General features: G+C 37.4%; 3 protein-coding genes across 3 annotated transcripts; 2 read left to right on the top strand and 1 right to left on the bottom strand.

The window, feature by feature from the left end:
• The first annotated feature begins 2,305 nt into the window (after nt 1-2,305).
• On the top strand, nt 2,306-5,558 carry si:ch211-243a20.4. Its single transcript, XM_034130155.1, has 6 exons — nt 2,306-2,504; nt 3,094-3,360; nt 4,080-4,201; nt 4,550-4,666; nt 4,814-4,924; nt 5,023-5,558. The coding sequence occupies exons 1-6, from the start codon at nt 2,411-2,413 to the stop codon at nt 5,083-5,085; spliced, it is 774 nt and encodes a 257-aa protein (XP_033986046.1). The 5' UTR covers nt 2,306-2,410; the 3' UTR covers nt 5,086-5,558.
• A 62-nt stretch (nt 5,559-5,620) lies between these two features.
• zgc:101679 (uncharacterized protein LOC450058 homolog) lies at nt 5,621-10,685 on the top strand. The gene is made up of 12 exons (XM_034130153.1): nt 5,621-5,750; nt 6,151-6,197; nt 6,402-6,474; nt 7,026-7,185; nt 8,069-8,137; nt 8,252-8,372; nt 8,475-8,567; nt 8,790-8,854; nt 9,158-9,239; nt 9,363-9,409; nt 9,780-9,835; nt 9,941-10,685. Exons 1-12 carry the CDS (start codon nt 5,692-5,694, stop codon nt 10,020-10,022), a joined length of 954 nt encoding a protein of 317 aa, XP_033986044.1. The 5' UTR covers nt 5,621-5,691; the 3' UTR covers nt 10,023-10,685.
• On the bottom strand, nt 10,374-17,157 carry emp1 (epithelial membrane protein 1). The gene is made up of 5 exons (XM_034130154.1): nt 17,046-17,157; nt 16,195-16,285; nt 14,953-15,052; nt 14,571-14,711; nt 10,374-11,781 (listed from the first exon to the last, which is right to left on the bottom strand). Exons 2-5 carry the CDS (start codon nt 16,267-16,269, stop codon nt 11,621-11,623), a joined length of 477 nt encoding a protein of 158 aa, XP_033986045.1. The 5' UTR covers nt 16,270-16,285; nt 17,046-17,157; the 3' UTR covers nt 10,374-11,620.
• Nucleotides 17,158-21,103: the final 3,946 nt, after the last annotated feature.

The following is a 21,103-nucleotide window of genomic DNA, read 5'->3' as shown; positions in this document are numbered from 1 at the left end:
TGTCGTCCAGCTCCTCTTCCATCAGCTCCAGCAATAAAATGCTGCTTAAAGCATTGACAATTATCGAAATATAATATACAGTGTATCTGAGAAGGGCTTCTTACTGTAAGAAGAATTTAGATCCCTTAGGTAGCTGTTACACATTACAAAAATATTATATAACTAGAAAAACAGAAGTATTTACAAGACATTTTAAAACTACTTTTAAAGGTGGGGTAGGTAAGTTTGAGAAACCGGCTCGAGATCGCTAGAATTTGAAAATACACAACCGGAGAAAATCTGCCACTTCCTTATAGAGCCCCTCCTCCAACACACGAACACGCACATGACCAATGAGGGCACGAGATAAGTTTGTGCACAGATGGAAGTCTGACAGGCAGGTAGGCCATCCAGTTATTTTAGCCGGGCCGGCTAAAATGATTGGTCGTGCTTTTTACAGTACTACGGCTTCCACAGATGACATTTTTTTATGGATTTTTTGTCAAAGCACTTAAGATATTCATTGCTATCGGGATGTTAAGAGCATTCCATGGAATATAACAAAAAGTGTATCCCGAGCCGGTTTCTCAAACTTACCTACCCCACCTTTAAGTCTCAACGTTTGGTTGGACAAACAAGACATTTGAAGTTATGGCAAGTTTAGGTGGCGTTTCTTTTAAAATACTATATCATTTGGAGTTTAACCTATAAGAAACTACTGTTGCAAAATAAACGTTGAAGTAAAAAGTAAAACTTTCCCTCTGAATTGTGGTGGATCCAAGTATACTGTATCAGAAACAGCTTCTCAAAACTGCAGGTAACGTTCCTATTTATTTACCACCATGTAGACATCAGGGAATATCAGACATTTAATGTACAATCATTTCAAATGTTCTTTCCAATGCAACACTCACAGTCTTTGATATGTAAATATGTTTTGTTTTAAGATCTGCAGGTGCATAGATGTTTGTTTTGCTTAAATTATCTTTTATAAGCCCCAAGAAAGAGAGGAGATATGGCGTGCAGCAGACGGGATATGAAATGGAACAAATTATTCTCTATTGACTGGCATCCAGATGTTATTCCAGCTCTCTGTGTCTGTTTTCATGCTGCGGCTGTGGGTGAGGTCAGAGTTGGCCACTAATGCAGCCAAGAAAGAAAATGGTAATAAAATCTAGTTACGAGTGAAGAAAGAAGGAGGCATAAATGGGGTAGTTGGGGTGAGAAAAACAGACAAACAAACAGAGTTTAAATATGATGATTACCACTGCAGTTCCACATGTGCACGCCTCTCCTGGCAGCCTCCGAGAGTTACTGCTGTGAAGAAGTCCCCACCAGCCGCCACATGGTTCACATTAACAACAGGCAGTTTGTCACCTTCAGCTGAATTCCTCACACACACACACACACACACACACACACACACACACACACACACACACACACACACACACACACACACACACACACACACACACACACACACACACACACACACACACACACACACACACACACACACACACACACACACACACACCAGGGTTTCCGCTAGGATCTTTTCTTGCCGGTCAAATGTCCGGAAAGAATTTATTTTACCGGACAAATTTGAAACTTACCGGTCATGTTTCAATAATAATAATAATAATAATTGTGTAGCAGAGTTTCCGTTAGCAGGTAATTACCGGACTATGACCGGATATGCTGATGTTTAAAACTCAGTTAATGGGAGTCATTTTTATATTGCTTCAGTTTATAATCGTAACAGATCGAAAAGTTCAGATTCATTTTTCAATAAATGATTCCACAAACAACAAACAACATAATTATTACATTCAAACAAACTACTTATAGTAGATAAAGTGATTACCGGCTAACGGAAACCCTCACACACACACACACACACACACACACACACACACACATTTGTTTCCCTCCCTGCTTGAGTCTTTTTTGCTTCTTCTATCTTTGACTTAACACATGATAATGGTGTGGGCTCATGGCTCACTTTTATTTCCCCAACACTGTCTCATTGTGGTGGAAGGCCAACATTGCACTTCACTTTTCCAGGAGCTAATGTCACAGAAGAACTGCAACAAGAAATATTCCCATTCAACACAATACAAAGCAAGTAGTAATATTATATTGTAATGATGTGGATGTAACATTATGCTGTGCATTGATTTCAAGCTTTAATGTTAAATGTCTCTTGCATGAAACAGAGTTGTTAATGCTCTTTTCATTTGGGCTTTGGTGTGTCTGCAATGATAACAGAAAAAACTCAACAAATTGAGGAAGTGGTTTTGCCAGGAACAGGAAACCCAACACTGCAGTTTATTAACCAAGACAAACTAAAACACTCAATAGATTTGTGGAACAACCTCAACATAGAAGACTAGAAACATCTCTACAAAAACCCAAAGATAAGAACATGGGAGCTCAACAAGTTTGGCATCTTTCTTTCTTGTGGACCTGGATATTTGTCTGTTTGTTCCTTTCTGAATGCACAGGAATGGACACACCAAGTAAGCCATTCAAACTGTTCTCTGACTGAAATTGAACCTTTGTAAATTACTAACGTATCTATTTTATTGTTTGCTGCCAAAGAAGTTAAGATATGTGTTTCTTAAGCTTCAAATCAAGTAAAAAGTAATGATTATTCTTATTATCAATCTTATGTTTAGTTTTTATTGTTATCGTTTCATCTATAAATGTGTAATTGTTTATAAAAAAAAACAGGGTGAAGTGTTCAGATTACTTATTTTGTCCAGCCAAGACGATAAAAGACTTAGTTTCTAATGAGACAAAAGAGAAAATCATCACATTTATGAAACTCAAACCAAAGCATGTTGGTGCTTTTGTTTAATAATAGATATTTTGTTCAACCACTACCTGATTAAACGATTACATTTCCTCTTTGTACTCTATGTCATGTCTCCTGACAGAACTCAGCAAAAGACTTAGTCTCTAATGAAACAAAAGAGAGAAAAACTGAAAATCATCACATTTATGAAACTCAAACCAAAGCATGTTGGTGCTTTTGTTTAATAATAGATATTTTAGATAATATAGATTACATTTCCTCTTTGTACTCTATGTCATGTCTCCTGACAGAACTCAGCATGGACAGCTCAGTGTTTGTGGGAATAAAAGGCGAAGATCTCAGCATTGTCTGTTGGTTGACGATGCCAGCAAACCAAAGCCGTGACTCCTTCTCATGCTCCAACCCGCTCCAAAAAGTGATATATAATTCTGAAATCCCTGAGAATAGCCTGGAACTGAGGCGCATGCTACCAGTGATGCTGAAAACCCTGAGCATTTCAGGAGAATACAGCTGCCGATATAAAACAGCCATAGTGTATTGGTTTCTTCGTCTGAGAGGTGAGTACTAAAAGAAAAATGTAATTTATATTGATTTTTTTATAGGAGTTAAGATTTGCGGTAATACCAGATTTTATACTACTGATCCTCTTCATTTTCAGTTTCAAAGCACTAGGATAGCATAGGATTAAAAATGACTCAATTTAACGACTGACCAGATGAAAACAGTGATTTAGATTAAATGAGCATAAATGTGTAGTGAAGAAAAGGTGATGTAGTAGTGGGACAGGAAGTGCAGTCTTTATCAGATGGATACATGCCAGTGTCAACAGATTGAGGCATAAACAGAGCTCTGCTTGGCTTTGCTAGAGAACGTTTTTTTTACATAATGTTTGCTAAAGCTAGCTTCCAACAAATGTAATATTGTTGGATTCGTTTTTTCCATTGAGTGGACATGCGTTTTGATGTGGATATTAAGAGCCCCTCAAAACCTTTTTTGTATATTTTACAAGAAAAACTCAATTTCGTATTTTCTAAATGAACAGATTTGTTTTTGTGGGACAGAATAAATGTTTTTGTTATCCTTTAAGTGACCATTGAGATTTATGTTGGGACCCTTCAGGTTGGAAAGTACTGTTCAGTAAAGTGCAAAGCCACAAGTGGACTAGTACTGATGCTGAATGAAAGTGTTCAGTTTACATACAAAAAAGCCCAAATCAGCCAATTAATGAAACATTGCTTCACATACTGACATCAAATGTTAAATGGTGTTTTTCCAGATGAGGGCTACAGGCAGCAGGTCTATATGGATAACCCAGGGATCATCGTGGTCGCCGTCTTCACGGGTGTGCTGCTGGTTTTCAGTGTGGTCGGCTCAGTGTATGTCTTCAGAGGACATGGGGTAAGAAACAACGTGTTGCAATGTGAGAATATTGCTGTGTGTGACAGGCAGTTTTGTCGTTTAGTTTTTAAAGCTCCAGATGAAGTTGAGTCCTTTATCAAAACCTCATTGTTACCTCATCCTGTGACTGGTGTTTTCATAGCTCAAGTCTAAAGGCAGGCTGTCCTATAAAGCCAGATTATTTTGTGCAAATTATTATATTCAAGCATTGAATTTACTCCATTCACATGACACAAACCTAAAGAGGTAACTGCTACATAACAAAAACGGAATCATGTGCTTTAGTCTAATTTGAATCCAGTTTTGATATTCATTTTTCTCTTGATGCATAAAATTACCTTTTTGTAGAAAGAACGTGGCGACAGCGGCAGAAAACGAAAGCAGAACAGAGAAGAAATGCAGCAGAGAGAGGTGGAGGAAGACAACATGGATGCAATAACAGCTCCTTCTACGTCTTTCTATGCAGTAAGAACGTTGTTTCTCAAGAGAATAGAGACAGATGCTTTTCATTTGAATTCAACTATAACGCAATACTTTTCTGTCGACCATCTTCACTGCATTCACGTTCATGTTTTCACATTTGTTGAAAATGTATTACAAAACTTCTTTCAGAGTCTAGAGACTCGACCCAGGTCCATCTATGATGTGCTGGACCACTCAGCTGCTAAGAAAGAGCCAAACCAAAGAAAATCTAAACCCAAGAAAAAGGAACCGCAAGAAAAGGTCAGTGTGGACTTCAGGTGCTTCGTCACTTTTGCTGTTATAAAAGAAAAACCAAGCTTTTGTTGTAGTTGATCACGTGTCTTGTACTTTCTCCACAGATGCCACAAAGCCCACAAGACCAGAATGAAGGCACATTTGAGTGTGTCTATGAGAATTTTTGAATCATAAATAACCATGTGAATTGTTGCTTTGTGTTTGACCATCAGGGCCAGAGTGAGTGCAAATGTTTGAAATTAAATGATCATGTTATAATATGTTTCTCTTTCAAATGCACTGGAGCACAATTAAAAAATAGCATAAATTCCTCAGCACTGTACTACAGACGTGTACTACAGAGTCTGATTCCTGCAACGTATCTTCTTATTTAAATGTGTTATGGCTGAATGAGGAGTAATCTACAAGCTACGTGTTTTCAGAAGTCTAATTTATGAATGTATTTGCAAGATTAATGACTAAAATCATTTTGGGTTTATAATGATTATATACATAAGGATAAGTATATTGGGTCGAGTTAAGTTATTTCTTTTTAATCCATGCAATTTCTTTTTAAACATGCTTTGTATGTATTTTATTCCAAGTAGTGTATTGTATTTTATCTGTAACCTGAGGCTGTAATAAAGTTTTCTGATTACAATTGTGGCATTTCATTCTTTGATATGGGCTATGCTGACCAATCACATTGTTAGGTGTTGATTCTACGAGCCAGTGGCAACGCTCCATTCAGCTGCACTTCCTGGTTCGGTTTGTTGTGTTTTTCTGGGTTAATCATGGCTGCAGAGGGCGATTTTCTGGCGAGATATCGTGCTGTGTCGAATAAACTAAAGAAGTAAGGCTTTGAGTTTCATCATTTCATATGGATAGATGACAGCATATTAGGAATAGCCTAACGTTACGAGACAATAATGCTGCAGATTAAACAGCTAGCGCTAACAAGCTATGTTAGGCTAACGTCACATTACGCTATTTAACCTACCTTTGTGTGCATGATTGTAGTTTTTAATGCAGATATCATGTCAATATGTGTTAAGTGCTTAGTTCATGAATAATAGTAACTGATTAATTATGGCGTTATTTGACAGCTAATAGTTACATCCGTGCTAGCTAACCCTACTAGCGAGGCATCATTCATTCAAATGTTAAGCACCTCAAATATTAGATTAAGTGTATTTGGTAGAGCTTAGTGTAATATTTTAGAAAATTGAAAGGCTTTTGTTTCCTTGTCGCAGACGTTTCCTCCGGAAACCCAATGTAGCGGAGGCGAGTGAGCAGTTTGGTAAGTGACAGTATCTCTGAACAACCCCACGCTACCTTTACACTGTGTGTCAACCTATCCTATGGTGTCAACATTACAGTATGCGTTCATTACGCACGACATGACACCAACACCGGCCTTCTCCTTGTTCTCCTTCATATAATCTATAATATATATCATCAGTTTCTTCTCAATTTGCATTTCCCTGTTTTCACTTGTGTTCAGGTCAGTTAGCAAAGGAGCTGAAGCAGCAGGACTGCCTTCAGTATGCGGCTTTCTGTAACCTGGCCATGGCTCGGTGAGTGGACAAGTGTAAACTCATAAATGTTGCACCATATTGACCTAAACCAGGTCAGTGTTTAACAGAAGAAAAGATACATTCTAAAGCCCAAAGTATGTGTTCATTGTGTATTGCAGATGATTTTAGTGGTGTCCACCCAACATACATAATGTTACATAATGGCCTGGTTCCTACTTTACATTAGCAACAGTTTGGCTCTTTTCTGCGTGTGACCTCTTTCACAAAGCAAGGCCCATAAAGCATGGGTTTTCCCAGTTTGGTGTTGAATAGGTCTTCTTCCCTAAACACACTCTGACATCAACCACATCCAACATCTTTGAGACACTGTTGACTCTAATCTAGATCGCATCACCCAACAGTGGCTTACATTATCTTTCCTGTGGCAGCAAAAGATCAAATCCCTCAAGCCAAGCTCCACGTTTTGTGTAAAGCTGACTCAGAAGAGTAGACATGTAAATGTGCATGGCTTTGGTATATAATGTTCAACAGTCACATATGGGTGTCATGTTCATCTGTTGTTATTACCCATCCTGAATGTCTCACTGCAGGTGTGAGCAGACTCTCTTTAACGCTCCTGGAGAGGCGCTGGCCCTCACCGACGCTGCCCGCCTGTTCCTCACGTCTGAGAAGGAGAACCGGGCGCTGCAGGCCCCGGGCTTCGACGAGCATCTCCAGGCTGCTCTCAACTGCTACAGTTTTGCCATCAAGGTGATTCCTATTTTTTTAATGCTTGAAGTAAGGCTGCCTTGGTATCATTTAGTCACTACACATTTATTATTGCAAGAATTCACGATAACAAAATTGCAATATCTATAGAACGTTTTGGATTTCACCTTCAGCTTTGTTTATTTTGCATTTTGTTACCTTTTTTTACAAAATATTTACACTCAAAAAACAACAAGAGGGAGGTGGGGACAGAATCTTTGAACAGTAGTAATTCAATTAGTTTTACATTTTATGTGGATAATGTGGTATTCATAGAGTATATACTGTATTCAATTCTCGTGGACTACATATTTCAGGGTTCTTACGGTCATTAAAAACCTGGAAAAGTCATGGAAATTCAAAATGCTAATTCCAGGCCCTGGAAAAGTTATGGAAAACAATATTTTTCCCAAAGTTTTGGAAAAGTCATGGAAATGTAACTAAAGTTGCATCAAATATAATTTATATTTTATCTAATCGCCGAAATAGTAATACTATAATGATAATAAATACTGTATCGTATAGTAATGAAACGTAAAATGGCATTTAACTGTCGAGGTATTTTGCTGGTGAGAGATTGTAGTTGCTTTAGCGTGTAGAAGCTAGTAAGCCTACTATTTGATTTGTTTTAGATAGGCACAACATGTTTCAGACCTTATTTTCCTGTTCCATGTTAAAATAAACCATTTTCAGTGGTACCGCTGAGAGAGTAATTTCTTTGGTCATGGAAAATTAGGTAAAGGTCATGGAAGATCATTGGTGAAAAAGTGTATGAACCCTGATATTTATGGTTTGCAGAATAAATTACAAAGTACATTCCTGTATTGTTTCCAAATTTCTATACATAGAGACTGTAAGATAATGCTGACGTATGAATGGGTTACAGGTGCACATTGAGATGAACCAGCCTGTGATGGCAGCCAGCCTGAGTCTAGAACTGGGCAACGCACTGAAGGTAAAACTTTGGATCAGAGATGTAAAAACGATAAATTATCTTAGCTTTGATTGTAACTGTATATACTGTTGTTAAACTGACCTGTTAACCTCTCCCCCTCTGTGGTTTCAACAGGAGATGAACAGACCCGGGGAGGCTATCGTTCATTACCAGAGGGCTGCAGAGCTGCAGACACAGACGCCCATTGAAGCGCTGCTGTCAATGGGAGAAATGGCTACGTGTAAAATACTAACACGTGAGTTCAGTTTGTCTTCTGATATGTAGTTGATGTGTGCTTTATGTGAGATTTTTCTTGATTTTCTGCATTTTGAGCCTTCATGTCTCTTGTGTTTTGCAGGTGACTATGACGGTGCTCTGTCAGTGTTCACAGAGATGCAGCTGACGTGCCAGGAGAGAGGACTGCAGCTTCCAGGCATCAGCACCCCCGTTGGTGAGGCTCTGAATTTATATACAAAATAATAATCTTAGGCTCTACCTGCATAAAATAATCTTAAATATAAATGGATTGCCAATGACACAGGTTAAATGTAGGCTTCAATGTCATCAGAACAAATTTAGTGCTAAGAACGTTTTAATTACAAACATCTAAAGCTGGATCTGATAAGAAAATGAATACATTTCTCTTCTGTATCTTAATTTTCCTTGAAAAAAGGTGCTTTTTTGGACATTGTGGCAAAATGTGAGGTCTCCAGAGTACTGCTGTTGATGTTGCTTGAGGTAAGCTTTTTTTATATTTAAAATAATTATATTATAATTTGTAACACCTGCAAGCCTAAAATGAGTGGAGTAGGAAACATCTTAACATCAAGGTTTTCAGGAGAACTTGTTTGTCTAACTTTCTATGTTTTATTATAAATACAGTACAAATACATTAACATTTTCCAAACATGTACATGTTGGGTCCAAAAATGTTTGTCAATAATGTCAATTATAGTGCTAACGGCAAATTGTATTTGTTGCATTTGTATTTACTGGTGCAGAAACACTTTAACGGTCCAACATTGCTGTCTTCCCTTCCAGCCTCCGCCTCAGAAGCTGTTACCAGAACATGCCCAGACCCTGGAGAGGTACGCGTGGGAGTCCTTCGACCCTCACAGTCAAGGTGAATGCAGCGCACTATTCATTCAAGATATTAGAGCAACAGGGTGTGATTTCTAACCATTGTCTTTTATTGAGTGCCATGTATTTGAAGTGGTGTAAACGTGGCTCTTTTCCTCTCCTCCAGTGACCTTCCTGCCTGAGAATGTTTTCCTGCTCCTGCAGTCTGTGGTGGTGAGTTTTATCATTCACATACTTGAGACGGTTCACAGGATTTCCTGATCCTTCCTGCCTCATACAGGAAAATCAGTCACCAGAGAGGATTGTGCTCAAGTTTGCCTTCCTTTGACAATGAAATTATCATTTTCTATTTGCAGCATTCAATGTCAGTGTTCAGACTTTGATGTGTCTTTCAATATGACGCAATTATAAAATATTCAAGGATCCAGATTGATGTTTATTCACAACAGACTCTATACACAGTATTGAAAAATGTTAAAAATGAGCTTAAACCTTGACAAAATCCTGGGAATTTTTCAAGGTCATCTGATTTTGCAGTTATGGTTTTATTTGTGCAGTGCATAACAGTGAATCTGTTTTGCAGATGGCGTGTCAGGAGAAAGACACAGAGTCCCTCAAGTCTCTTCAGACTGAGCTATGGTGAGCATTCAGAAAAGTTCCATCATGTGACGGGGGATTGAGCAGCGTTTTTATTGCTTCTCAATCTTAATTTTCCATATTCATTATGTGTTTTTTTCTCCTCAGGCCCTTTCTGAGTGCTGAGCAGAACCATCTTCTCCATCTGGTGGTTCAGGAGCGCATCACGCCGTCTGGCCAAGGCATTTAGTGCAGTCAAGGTTTTACTCACTTCCTCTGGGAGCGATACTTTATATAACAGAACATTCCTGTTTCTGACTGGGTCTGTTGTAAGGCCTGAGGAAGATTTGCTTTCAAAACCTCAATGTTGTAACTTGCAGAAATGATTGCAATGCGAAACGTTTGACCTTATTAAGCAGTCTGTGAAAATCCAATAGCATTTTCAAGAAGTGTTTTTATTTAGGATGCTAATTTCAGTTAGTTTAAATTAATTTTAATATAATCTTGTGTCCTCGAGTTATGGCTACTGAATTGATCCATATTTATTATGTAACAGTGACTTTGTTGCATTAATAGCAGTTCAAAAATGAAACATGAAGGCTTTGTGTTATGATTTGTTTTATTAATAAATGATATGGCTTAAATTCCAATGTAATTACAAACACACAAACCTATTGCATAGTTTTGAATTATGGTGAAATGAAACACCATTGTCCTCCATCCCTCGTTCACTTGTACAAATTGCATGTACTTTTCTTATGATAGCAGCCAACCACAGACACGAAATCAACCAAAAACACTCAATACAAAATGTTACAAAAATATAATGGTTACAATGTACATAAAACAAAAAGATACACTATACTTCAGTTGTAAAATAAGGATACATGATTAAACTTGTACTGTGTATTAAGGCTCGTCTTTCCTGATTGTTAGACAGGAATCCTGTAGTTTCTCCCACCTGCCGTACCTTCAGATACAGGACCTTTTCAGTCTCTGGATGATAAGTACTTTCTACTGCTAAATCTTAAAAGGGCCTTTGCTTTCTTTAAAAAATAGTTTGTGCTCTGGTAAGCTATTCTCTTCCTCTCTTGCAGAGAGTTGGATGGAAATATTTGATACCTGTCTTATTACTGTATGTTAGCAAAAGTGTGCAAATGGAAACTAGTCAAACGGTAACCAAATCCACAAACCAGCACCTCTAACGCTGTCTAGCTTCTTGTTTTTTTGATGAGTGCTTTACCAAACGAACAGTCAAGTTGATATCAGTCCTAAAACCAACAATTGTACATTTCACACTTGGTGGTTGGCTAACTGTTTCCAATCTTTATCTTAGTCAGAATGGCATCCATCCTCTCTGCAAGAAAAAACATCTTTCTCCAGAGTTCAAACTACTCTTTTACATTACTAACTGATATGGACAGTTCTCCAAACGTGTATGTAACTACTTTATAAAAGAACATTGATTTATTAATTATTTTATGGTTACACTGTTATGAAATAAGCACTTTTAAAGGTTGCCCCATCCCTTGTGTTGCACTGCACTGCTCTACTCAGTGAAATATTGCCCTTTCATCAAATAGAAATCTGTGAAGTAATATCGTCAAGTTCAGCCCTTCATGTAATGCAAGCATGACTTCCATTTCCATAAAAAAAAAATCAAAACAAATGGCTCTTGTAAGCAATTGGACATAAACCCCCCCCATCCCTCCCTATTTTCTTAGCTGCAGATGTAGATCAAAGATCCTACGTTTTTTTCTCCAATTTTTTAAACAAATCCTTTTCTTTCATTTCCCAAACTCAAACTGAGAACATGATCTCTGGCCTGCCCTCCTTCCTTTCATCCTCTTACTCGCTCTTCTTCCGCAGGGTGAGGTAGGTGATGGCTAAGATAAAAGTGAGGACAAAAGAGATCCAGGCCAGGACGTAGGAGTGTCCGAACCCCCCCTCCGTCTCGTTGGGGTGAAGCTCGGCCGTGTAGATTGAGGCTGCTATCATTATACACAGGCCTGCAGGAGAGAAGGAGAGAATTGTCAAATACACCCGACAGGCTATTAAGAAGTCATTATTTTTCCCATTATGAGATAACACTCATGAACAAGGACAGTTTCAGTGCAATTACAAATAAATGAGAAACATGGCAGTTTCACTTTTCTAATTTCCCAAAGATAGTCATTAGAAACATGTTCAAAGTCCATTACTTTTACACTTCAAGTATTTTTATGTACTAGCAGCAGTGTCAAATATAATCCATCATTAACCCTCTTTACTTTATTATACTGTGACATACAGATTAGTGTAGTTCAAAGCTCTTTTAACCATGCATATGTTGAATTCTACAGAAAACTGTCACAGTATGAAATCTTAATGTGATATCGATAATTCAGTGGTATGAATGTGATTTTTTTCTCACCATTCAGTTTGAAATACTTTAATGTTGCCGACTAATAATAATCAGTAAGGAGGAATGCCTTTCTTGTCCCAGTCCTTACAATATATATCAGGGATGCAAACTCATCAGGTATGAAAAAGGTGACAAGGATCCAAGCCCTCCGACCCCACGGAATATCGGCTTTAAAATGAGGAATAACAGAGGATTTTAGCAGTCAGAACAACTAAAGCAGCAGTTAATAATAACAGAAACGCCAAAGAGTCACATCTAATAGAAATATATTTAAGCATTTATTTTAATTGTGGAGCAGTCAGTTTATAATTTTGGCAGGACTGTTGAGCATTTTGAAAATGTATTTTCATGCCTCTGTGCAAGGCTGTCTTTCTATCTTTATAGCCAGTGGTGTAAAGTAACTAAGTTCATAAACTCAAGTACTATACTTGGGTACAATTTTTAGATACTTGTACTTTATTTAAGTATTTCAATGTTTTGCTACTTTGTTCTTCTTCTCCTCTACAGTTCAGAGGTAAATGGTGTACTTTTACTCTACTACATGTATTGAATACCTTTAGTTACTTCACAGATGTGGATGAATGATGTGAAATATAATCAAGTGTTAAATCAGACTTTAGTTCCACCTGGAGTAAATTCACAAGCTACCCTGCAGTATACAAAGTCATTCAAACTAGCTGCACCTTTACCAGCTTTGGAAACACTTTCATGATCAATCATTATAAAACATATCATATATATTATTCTGAAATGGACCAATCTGCACAATGACTACTTTTGCTGTTGCTACTTTAACTATATTTTGATGATAATACTTTTCTACTTTTACTTGAGGAACATTTTGAATGCAGGACTTTTACTGTAACAGAGTATTCCTACAGTCTGGTACTTCTACTTTTACTCAAGTACAAGATCTGAGTACTTCTACTTTTACTCAAGAACAAGATCTGAGTACTTCTACTTGTACTCAAGTACAAGACCTGAGTACTTCTACTTTTACTCAAGTACAAGATACTTATACCACCTCCGTTTATAGGCTATGAAAGAAACTATTTGAAAACGAAGGCTAAAGCTAACGTTAGCAGATAGTGACAATGTATGCTAGTTAGCTAGCTCAACGATTCATTAAATAATATTGTGACAGAAACACTTTTCAGTGCACATCACGCTCTGCTGCTCCGAACACCCCGTTCTAACCAGCGGTCCAGTCTGTGCCACAGTGACTCTGGACCGCACAGTTAATATTAACGAACGCACCGTAGGTAATGTAGCTGCTGAAGCTAGACCCTCATCCCGGAGCAGCAGAGCCTTATTATACATCCATGAGCAGAGCTGACAGGCAGGAAGACTTGTGCTCGCGCTTCATTATAATATATAAAAAAAGAACACCATGCGTGTCATGATGGCACATAACAGCTCGCGGCCGCAGATTACTCCGGGTCCCAGACCCCCCCCATACCCCAAAAATATTTTTATTGCAGATCTACATGAATCACACAAACGACCTATTTTGGAATCAAAACGGCGAATTTCGCCGAAAGGTGACAAGTTTGCATCCCTGATATATATTTGTTCTTTTATGAGATACCAATAAATAATTTGTTAGATGCAGACATTATCAACTACTTTTATAAAAGAAACTCGAAACAATATATTTACAGATTTTTTAACTTTCACTTGTTGTGCAAATCTCTGCATCTCAAAATAAATTATTTTGGTTTCTGGCACCTTCAAATTTTCTGAAAATACCATCTCAGTTTTATATTTAAGATCGAAAGGCTGAAGTTTGAGAAAATAATCAAGACATGATGACAATACAATCTCAACCGCACCGACTTTCAATCAAATCTCTGGCTACAACCAACCATTATTTTCTTTATTGATTAGACTGCTGATTATTTTCCAAATCTATATTTTGGACTATAAAATGTGAAAAATGGTAATCAAGGTTTCTCAAAATCTAAGGTTATGTGTTTAAATGTTTGGTTTTGTGAGTCTGAAACCCAAATACTTTAAGTAAAACCGCATTTTATGCCATATTTGCAAGATAAATTACTTAAACAATTAATTGTTGCAGCTATGCCACTAACGCCTGAGATTCTACGGAAAACAAGTCAATGTTCTGTATGTGGATCTGTATTTGCATCCATGTCTGTTTTACCACTATACATGCTGATATTCTTAATGTCCTTGAAGAGAAAGTTAATGAATTTCAATATGTTGTACGGTCAGTCATGTCCTATTAAATTAAGTTATTGATATTTTCAGAGAAATACATGTCTAAAAAGTCAAGCATTTGCCAAACATCCTCCATAGAAATTAACAAATCTCAGCTAAAAACAAATAAACATTTTTTTCAGCTGCAGTTTAGACTTTTTACTCGGGGTTACTTACAGGAGATTAGCTGTAAAATGCCGGAGAAGGTGAACCTCTGGCCTTTGGGCAGGGTGAACAGCTGAGCTACGAACACAAACAAGGCCAGAATGGCAAAGATACAGGCCAGCACTGTGGTGGCCTGCACCGCCTGGAGATACTCTGCAACAACGGGATGACAAAACACAGTCAGTGAAGGACTCGCAACAACACAGAGGCAAGCAGTGTAAATGTTGCATCATTCAGCACTATAACTGGTCTGCTCATTAACATTCATATAATAGTTAAAGAAAACATATTTACATACTGTAGAAGATAAACATTTTATAATCAGCATTCTTTCTGTTTCTACAGCTTAAAACATTGAATCTGCTTTCAGATCAAGTCAACATATGAACTTTACCCTCTGGATAGTCTTTCAGGTTGGTGTAATGCCATGCGGAGTTTGCCAACTCCCACCTGCCCCACAAGTCAGTGGACACTGTGTTAGTGACCCACCAGGCCTGAAGACACACAGGAAGGTAAGAATGAATACATAACATAATATGAAGACACATACACTGGTTGCACCACGTATGCAAATAAATACTTTGAGTATTTTGTTTATTCAATTATTTTCCTGTTCAGTGACCCCTCCCGCTCTTATTGAGTTGGCTTGGCTGTTTGTTTTTTACATATTCTGTAAGAGCTGGTGAAAGTCTGTCCGTATGTTTTTGCAACACTGTGTGTGGCAAAATACCAAAAACATATTTTGACATTTGACTTCTGGGTATTTCCAAGTGGTTTAATGACACACGTGCAGCCCTTTGCCTCCATAAATGTATATACTGTATATAATGTTGGGAGTTTGGAAAATTGTGCAAGAGCCAGTGGTGGAAGAAGTATTAAAGTCCTTTACTTAAGCACAAGTGCTAATGTAAAACTGTACAAATACTTTACTAAAAACAAAAAATTCCTACATTTAAAATCTTACTCAAGTAAAAGTAAGTATAAAAACTAAACAGACTCAATGAGAAGTACAATTTCCTTTTCCGTCTTTTGATTAATATTACTGCTGCATTAATGTTGTATTTTATGGTTGTAGAAGTTGGTAGTTCTGCTAATTTAAACTCCTTTATACCCCCTTGGTCGGTTTCAATTACAGCAACACTTCATATTCCACAAGATCTTCATATATTTGTAGCCCTGTAAGATTGTATCTCTTACAACAGAGCAATTTCAGCTGATGCAATGGTTTTTTAAGAATTTAATTTAATAAAAACAATTTTTTTAGGAGAAATTGGGAGAATCCTTCTGTTTATAACAAACACTCAAAAGCAAAACCTCTGATACGTGGTTTTCACTGGACAGGAATGGGAGGAATAACGTAATGTAGTGGAGATATCAAACTACAATACTTCCCTCTTAAATGTAGTTCAATCGAAGTATAAAGTAGCATAAAATACAAAGGATATTTAAAATACAATTACCTTGAAATGTATTTAATTGCAGTAGGCCTACTTGGGTAAATGTACTCAGTTACATTCCAGCACTGGAAAGAGCCATTTGGTGGGAATTTATTAGCCCATTCTCAGCCTCCTGTTCTTCCTCTGAGCACTGTGAGTGTGTTAAATGAGAAAACAAAAGATACAACTAATCCACTTACATTATCAATGGCGGCCACCAGCAGCAGGATGATAGTGGTAATGTGCAGAAGAACGATTCCTGCTAGCATCAACATCGTGGCCTTCTGAAAACTGATAACATGGGGAAAAAGGAAGGATGCACACCATTATGTATTTTCCAAGCACAGACTATAAGAAAGGCTTGTGAGGAAGCAACCATTCACACAGCTGTCACAAATTAATACTGTAACGCCACAAAACGGAAAAAAAACGGACAGAGACGCTGCATGCAAGCCCAAACTCGCCCCAGAAGGACACACAAACGCACATCTGCTGCCACACACTTCACAACCACTAGTTTCACATATTTTATGTATTTCTTGAATAACAGCGCATGTATGTTGCCTGTCATTTGTAACTCCCAAAAGAAACACGTATCCGTTTGTTAACGACTTTCTTAACTGCTTTAGTCTGTTTCCATCGACAAGAAAGGCGCATTTGTTTAGACAGTGAGGGCATTCCCAAATGGGTGCCACACACACCCACCCACCCACCCACACACACACACACACACACACACACAACCACTTTGAAAAGAGCGCGAGAATACGACGACAGAAAACCAAAAATAAACACACCTCTAACTTTTACACACTTTATATATAAACACTTTTGACTGATATACGTTGCATTCATCTACAGAGTTGAAGTTGCTTATTCTTTACAAAACTTTTTTGCGCTCAGTCACATCCGCACCATTCTTCAAAGAAAATCTATAGTTAACTTTTCTACACAGCGACAAAAACACACACACCATACGTAAGAGCGTTATACAGCGTCTTGTACACAAACAATAACTTAACAAAGTAAAAAACAATGCTGTGAACGTTACCTGTAAGTACTTTAACGCGCCGGGAGTTTTTGGGAAATGTGAAACAGTGTAGACCCACCCAGTTTTGAATTCACAGCACACACATCACCCTGTTTTCACTCTCCATTCCCTCTCTTTCCTCGGACCAAGCCCCACCCAGAAAGTTTCTTTTTTTCTCCCCTCAATGAAATGTCCAGACGAACCAAAAACCTTCAGGTTGTGCTCCACCCCTTCATCTCCACTTCATCTCCAAACGGTGCGTAAAGAGGATCAGAGTCTTCTAATCATTCATTGTCACATTGATTTTTATCACCTCTTTTTTCCTTCAATTACCTTCCTTACAGACTGCTTCAAGCTCAATTATTTTTGGGGAGATTTCTTACCTGAGTGTCACATCTTTTTTACATTCTGGCCACAATTATTATCATCATTACAAACACTTTCTGCTTAAATCATGTGCAATATTAATAACAATGTGCAATAATAACTTGCAAATGATCAGCCACTATGTTTTGCACTATATAGGTGACTGCTCATCACTCACTGTACAGTTTTTTACAATCATCATTTGACCATCTATGTTTTTTATTTGATATTTGTACGGCACTGTTATTGTAGTTTTTTTTTAAATTGTTACTTTTATTATTATGCTGCTGGGTTTATTGTGTCTTTGTTACTCTGGCACAACACTCTTATCTCTCTTATCTTATCTTAATAGCTGTCCTGTGTTTTTTATGAATATGAAATATGATTTAGGGCACACACTAGTGTGTCTTTACCTGTGTTTTCACACATTGCCCGTTCATTAAGCTCAGAAAATGATTTCTTAAGATGGGGCATTGGGAAGTGATTCAAACAGCAGCACCCCAGACATCAGGGACATCTTCCTAACAGCAGTTACTCTCTGATGGCAACGTGTTCTGCAGCAAGTAAAAATGTAATTAAATATGGGCTGGAGTAGATGAAGATTCGATTGGTGCAAGAGAGTGACATTTAAATCAATAAGAGCCTTCAATAGATTATTCAGTGTGACTACATTGATTCTGCTCTCATTGCAGTAACACATGTTGAGTGTGTTAAGTGGGCTAGAAGCTGTGCAACACTATGATAATCAGATTTCTGCAACAGGACAGTTTTTTTCACAGAGACATGTGAATTATTTATTCACAACATTGAGATGAAATAGAGGTGACTAAACGGTGTCCTACTTTACTGACAGCCAGCACCTCAACCATCACCTGGCCAGCCTACAGGACATCATAGTTTTAAAAAAGCTCCATTAATACTGCCCGGATCTTGACGGAATTCAATATCAACAGACTCTGGAGATCATTTTGGAAAAATTCAATTTTAGTGTGAACAGAGCGGGAGGAAAACAGAGACAGAGATATGCTTCTGTGGAGCATGTTTAGTGAGTGTAGAAGACAGTGTTAATGTATGCACCGCTATACACCACAACAAAACCCTTGTATGTAAAATCCTACTTGGCAAAAAAACAGATTCTCAGCATGAAATAAACCTACTTTATTTTCCAGCTCATATTTGCAGATTAAGATGATATTCCCAAAGTTTTCATAAGACATCCAAAACATACTGTACAACGACATAAAATATATTTTAACAGAAAACTAACAAATATCAATTACTTTGAGTCAAACAAAGTGGTGAATCACATGTAAATGTTCAGTTAAACCTTGTTTTATACATTTGTCATAAAATGTCTAATCTTTCCCCACACTGGGTTCATTTCCTACATGTACACGTATAAACCAAAGTAAATCAACTCATTCATTGTGCCCTTACATGAGCTCTTAATAATCAAATTCTGAAACACTTTTGGTGGAAAGATATATATATATGTGCTGACATTCAAATCCTTGGTGTTTCCAAGCGTTCTTTTTTTTTTACAAGGGCAGTGGGTTGAGCTTTCATTGCATTGGAAATGTCATCCATATAATACCCGTAGGAAGCTTTTTCTGACATTTATAAACTCACAAGTTGACTATACGACATTTAGTTTTTCCTCTGGACATCGGACTCGAGAACACAAAAGGGTGGCATGAATAGAAATACTCATTTACATTATCAAGGGTGGCCAGCAGAAACAGTAAAAGGTGATTTGACTCTTCTGATAAAAACTAACTGTCATATTTTAAATAGATACTGTCAGGTTGGTATTATTATTGGCTGCAGTCAAATAACACTATGTTATGAGGGGATTACTTTGCAGCAGTGCACATAAATCCTTTTATCATCAGTCTCAGATGAAAGAAAGCTTGTGCAGTTATGGGTTTTCTAACTTCTACAAAGAAGCAGTACATACAAAACAGTAAAAAGAACATTTCAAGGTATTATATTTCTCCTAATAGGCCTGTGTCTTATCTCCCCTCAGGCCTGTGTGACTCCTAGTGAAGACCAAATGGACTGAGGAAGTCCTGATCCCCGTACTACAATGGCTACTTTATCCCCTGAAGGTGGGATGAGGATGGATACCATAATTGCTTCCCTTTGCTCTTTTACAGAGCATTCCCTCATTTGTTGACAGTACAGATTCACTCAGTAACCTGGAAACATATCAGGATTAGGAATTATCCTGACACTTTCCCACTCTGGTCATCTGTGGCCGGTAAAATAATACAGAAGCAAGAATTAAATAAGCAGTTTACATGGTTCAATGCAGAAAGCAGAGAAAGTACAGCGTGTACAGATGCTGTGATTGAAGTAAAACAGAAAGGGGAATGTTTATTCTTTGTGGTTTGGCACAAAGAAGGCTCCCTTCTCCTACAGTTGTTTGTTAAAGGGAACATTTGCCACCTAGAAGGTAATTTAATAATTATTAGGTTCTTCCATAATAAGACTCTTCAAAACCTTTTACCCAATTTTCTTCTGTGATATCTAATCCAGGAGTCAAGGACATAATGTTTTTGGTCGTTTTAGAAATCACATGCAAAATATCAACACATTTTTCTGTGTGAAGATGTGCAAATAGAATTGAACATCATCGTATACATGTAACCTTTTTTTTGTATTTTGTACAATTTGAGCAAGAAGTATTCAGATTCTTTACTTAAGTAAACATAGTTATACCACACTGTTAAAAAATACTCTATTACAAGTAAATTACCTGCATAAAAATGTTGTTTTTAATCAGAAAAATTTACTTTAAGTATCATAGTAAATGTACAAATGTAGTTAAATGTCCCCAGCGACTAAAATATTATTATATTTCAGGCTGATTTGTAGTTTTTTCAGCCTACTCGTCAAAGTTATTTTTGAGAATTCTGGAAGTATCTTCAAGACACATGCTGTATCAAAGATTGCCTGGTAGTCTTTTTCCCAAACATTGAAGCTTTGTAACAGTGCTCTTTAACATGAGAATGCAAAACTGGGGAGAGGTAAGTTAAAGACTAGCAATTCTGGATGAGACCTATTGAAACCAAATATCTCTTGGAGAGTAAATACATTTCTCACATGTTCTGTTATATGACTAAGTGCAAAACTGAATGGGCGCTAATAGAGCCACAATTGTAAGTCTCAGTACTCTTGAGATGAAAATCATTTTGAGAGATGTGTTATTGTCACAGGGTGTAGGAACAGACAAGGGGAAGTATTTTCTCCTGGCAGTAACTCTGAATAGAAGTCAAAATTGAAACCATTACATCAGAGCCCTGATGGTTGGTCATATCCTCACAGTGAACGGTGAGTGGGTGCTCATGGACCACATCTGAGACACTGGAGTTTTCTATTCCCATCACAACATGTGGGCCTCTGCAGAAAGTACAATCTAACATCCTTTTTGCAGTGGGCATCCATTGGAAATACATTTTACAGAAGTAGATGCTACTGAAAGACCTGATTTAAAAAAGTGAAATATTCTCAAAATAATTAAATCCATGTGTTTATTTTTTACATAATTTATATTTTTACTCCTGAAGAAATGTAATATCCAAGTAGACATCTTAGGCTTTTAAAATGAAATGACATATTCCTACCTTTCCTTTAGAGGTTTATGACATCATTACTTGAGTGTTGGTCCATCCCTTTGGTCCAGACTGATCTACAACTACCTGATGGATGGC

This window comes from Trematomus bernacchii, unplaced genomic scaffold (genome assembly GCF_902827165.1).
Source record: "Trematomus bernacchii unplaced genomic scaffold, fTreBer1.1, whole genome shotgun sequence".
NCBI lineage: Eukaryota > Metazoa > Chordata > Actinopteri > Perciformes > Nototheniidae > Trematomus > Trematomus bernacchii.
Note: the sequence above shows the minus strand (reverse complement) of the source record. Positions and strands in the feature narration are given on the sequence as shown.

Coding starts and splice junctions, on each gene's coding strand:
- zgc:101679 (XM_034130153.1), top strand. CDS start 5,692: ATGGCTGCAGAGGGCGATTTTCTGGCGAGATATCGTGCTGTGTCGAAT. Junction 5,751..6,150: donor GTGTCGAATAAACTAAAGAA/GTAAGGCTTTGA, acceptor TCCTTGTCGCAG/ACGTTTCCTCCGGAAACCCA. Junction 9,410..9,779: donor TGCTCCTGCAGTCTGTGGTG/GTGAGTTTTATC, acceptor TCTGTTTTGCAG/ATGGCGTGTCAGGAGAAAGA.
- emp1 (XM_034130154.1), bottom strand. CDS start 16,269: ATGTTGATGCTAGCAGGAATCGTTCTTCTGCACATTACCACTATCATC. Junction 15,053..16,194: donor TGGTGGCCGCCATTGATAAT/GTAAGTGGATTA, acceptor GTGTGTCTTCAG/GCCTGGTGGGTCACTAACAC. Junction 14,712..14,952: donor CCTGAAAGACTATCCAGAGG/GTAAAGTTCATA, acceptor CCGTTGTTGCAG/AGTATCTCCAGGCGGTGCAG.
- si:ch211-243a20.4 (XM_034130155.1), top strand. CDS start 2,411: ATGGGAGCTCAACAAGTTTGGCATCTTTCTTTCTTGTGGACCTGGATA. Junction 3,361..4,079: donor TTGGTTTCTTCGTCTGAGAG/GTGAGTACTAAA, acceptor GTGTTTTTCCAG/ATGAGGGCTACAGGCAGCAG. Junction 4,202..4,549: donor ATGTCTTCAGAGGACATGGG/GTAAGAAACAAC, acceptor ACCTTTTTGTAG/AAAGAACGTGGCGACAGCGG.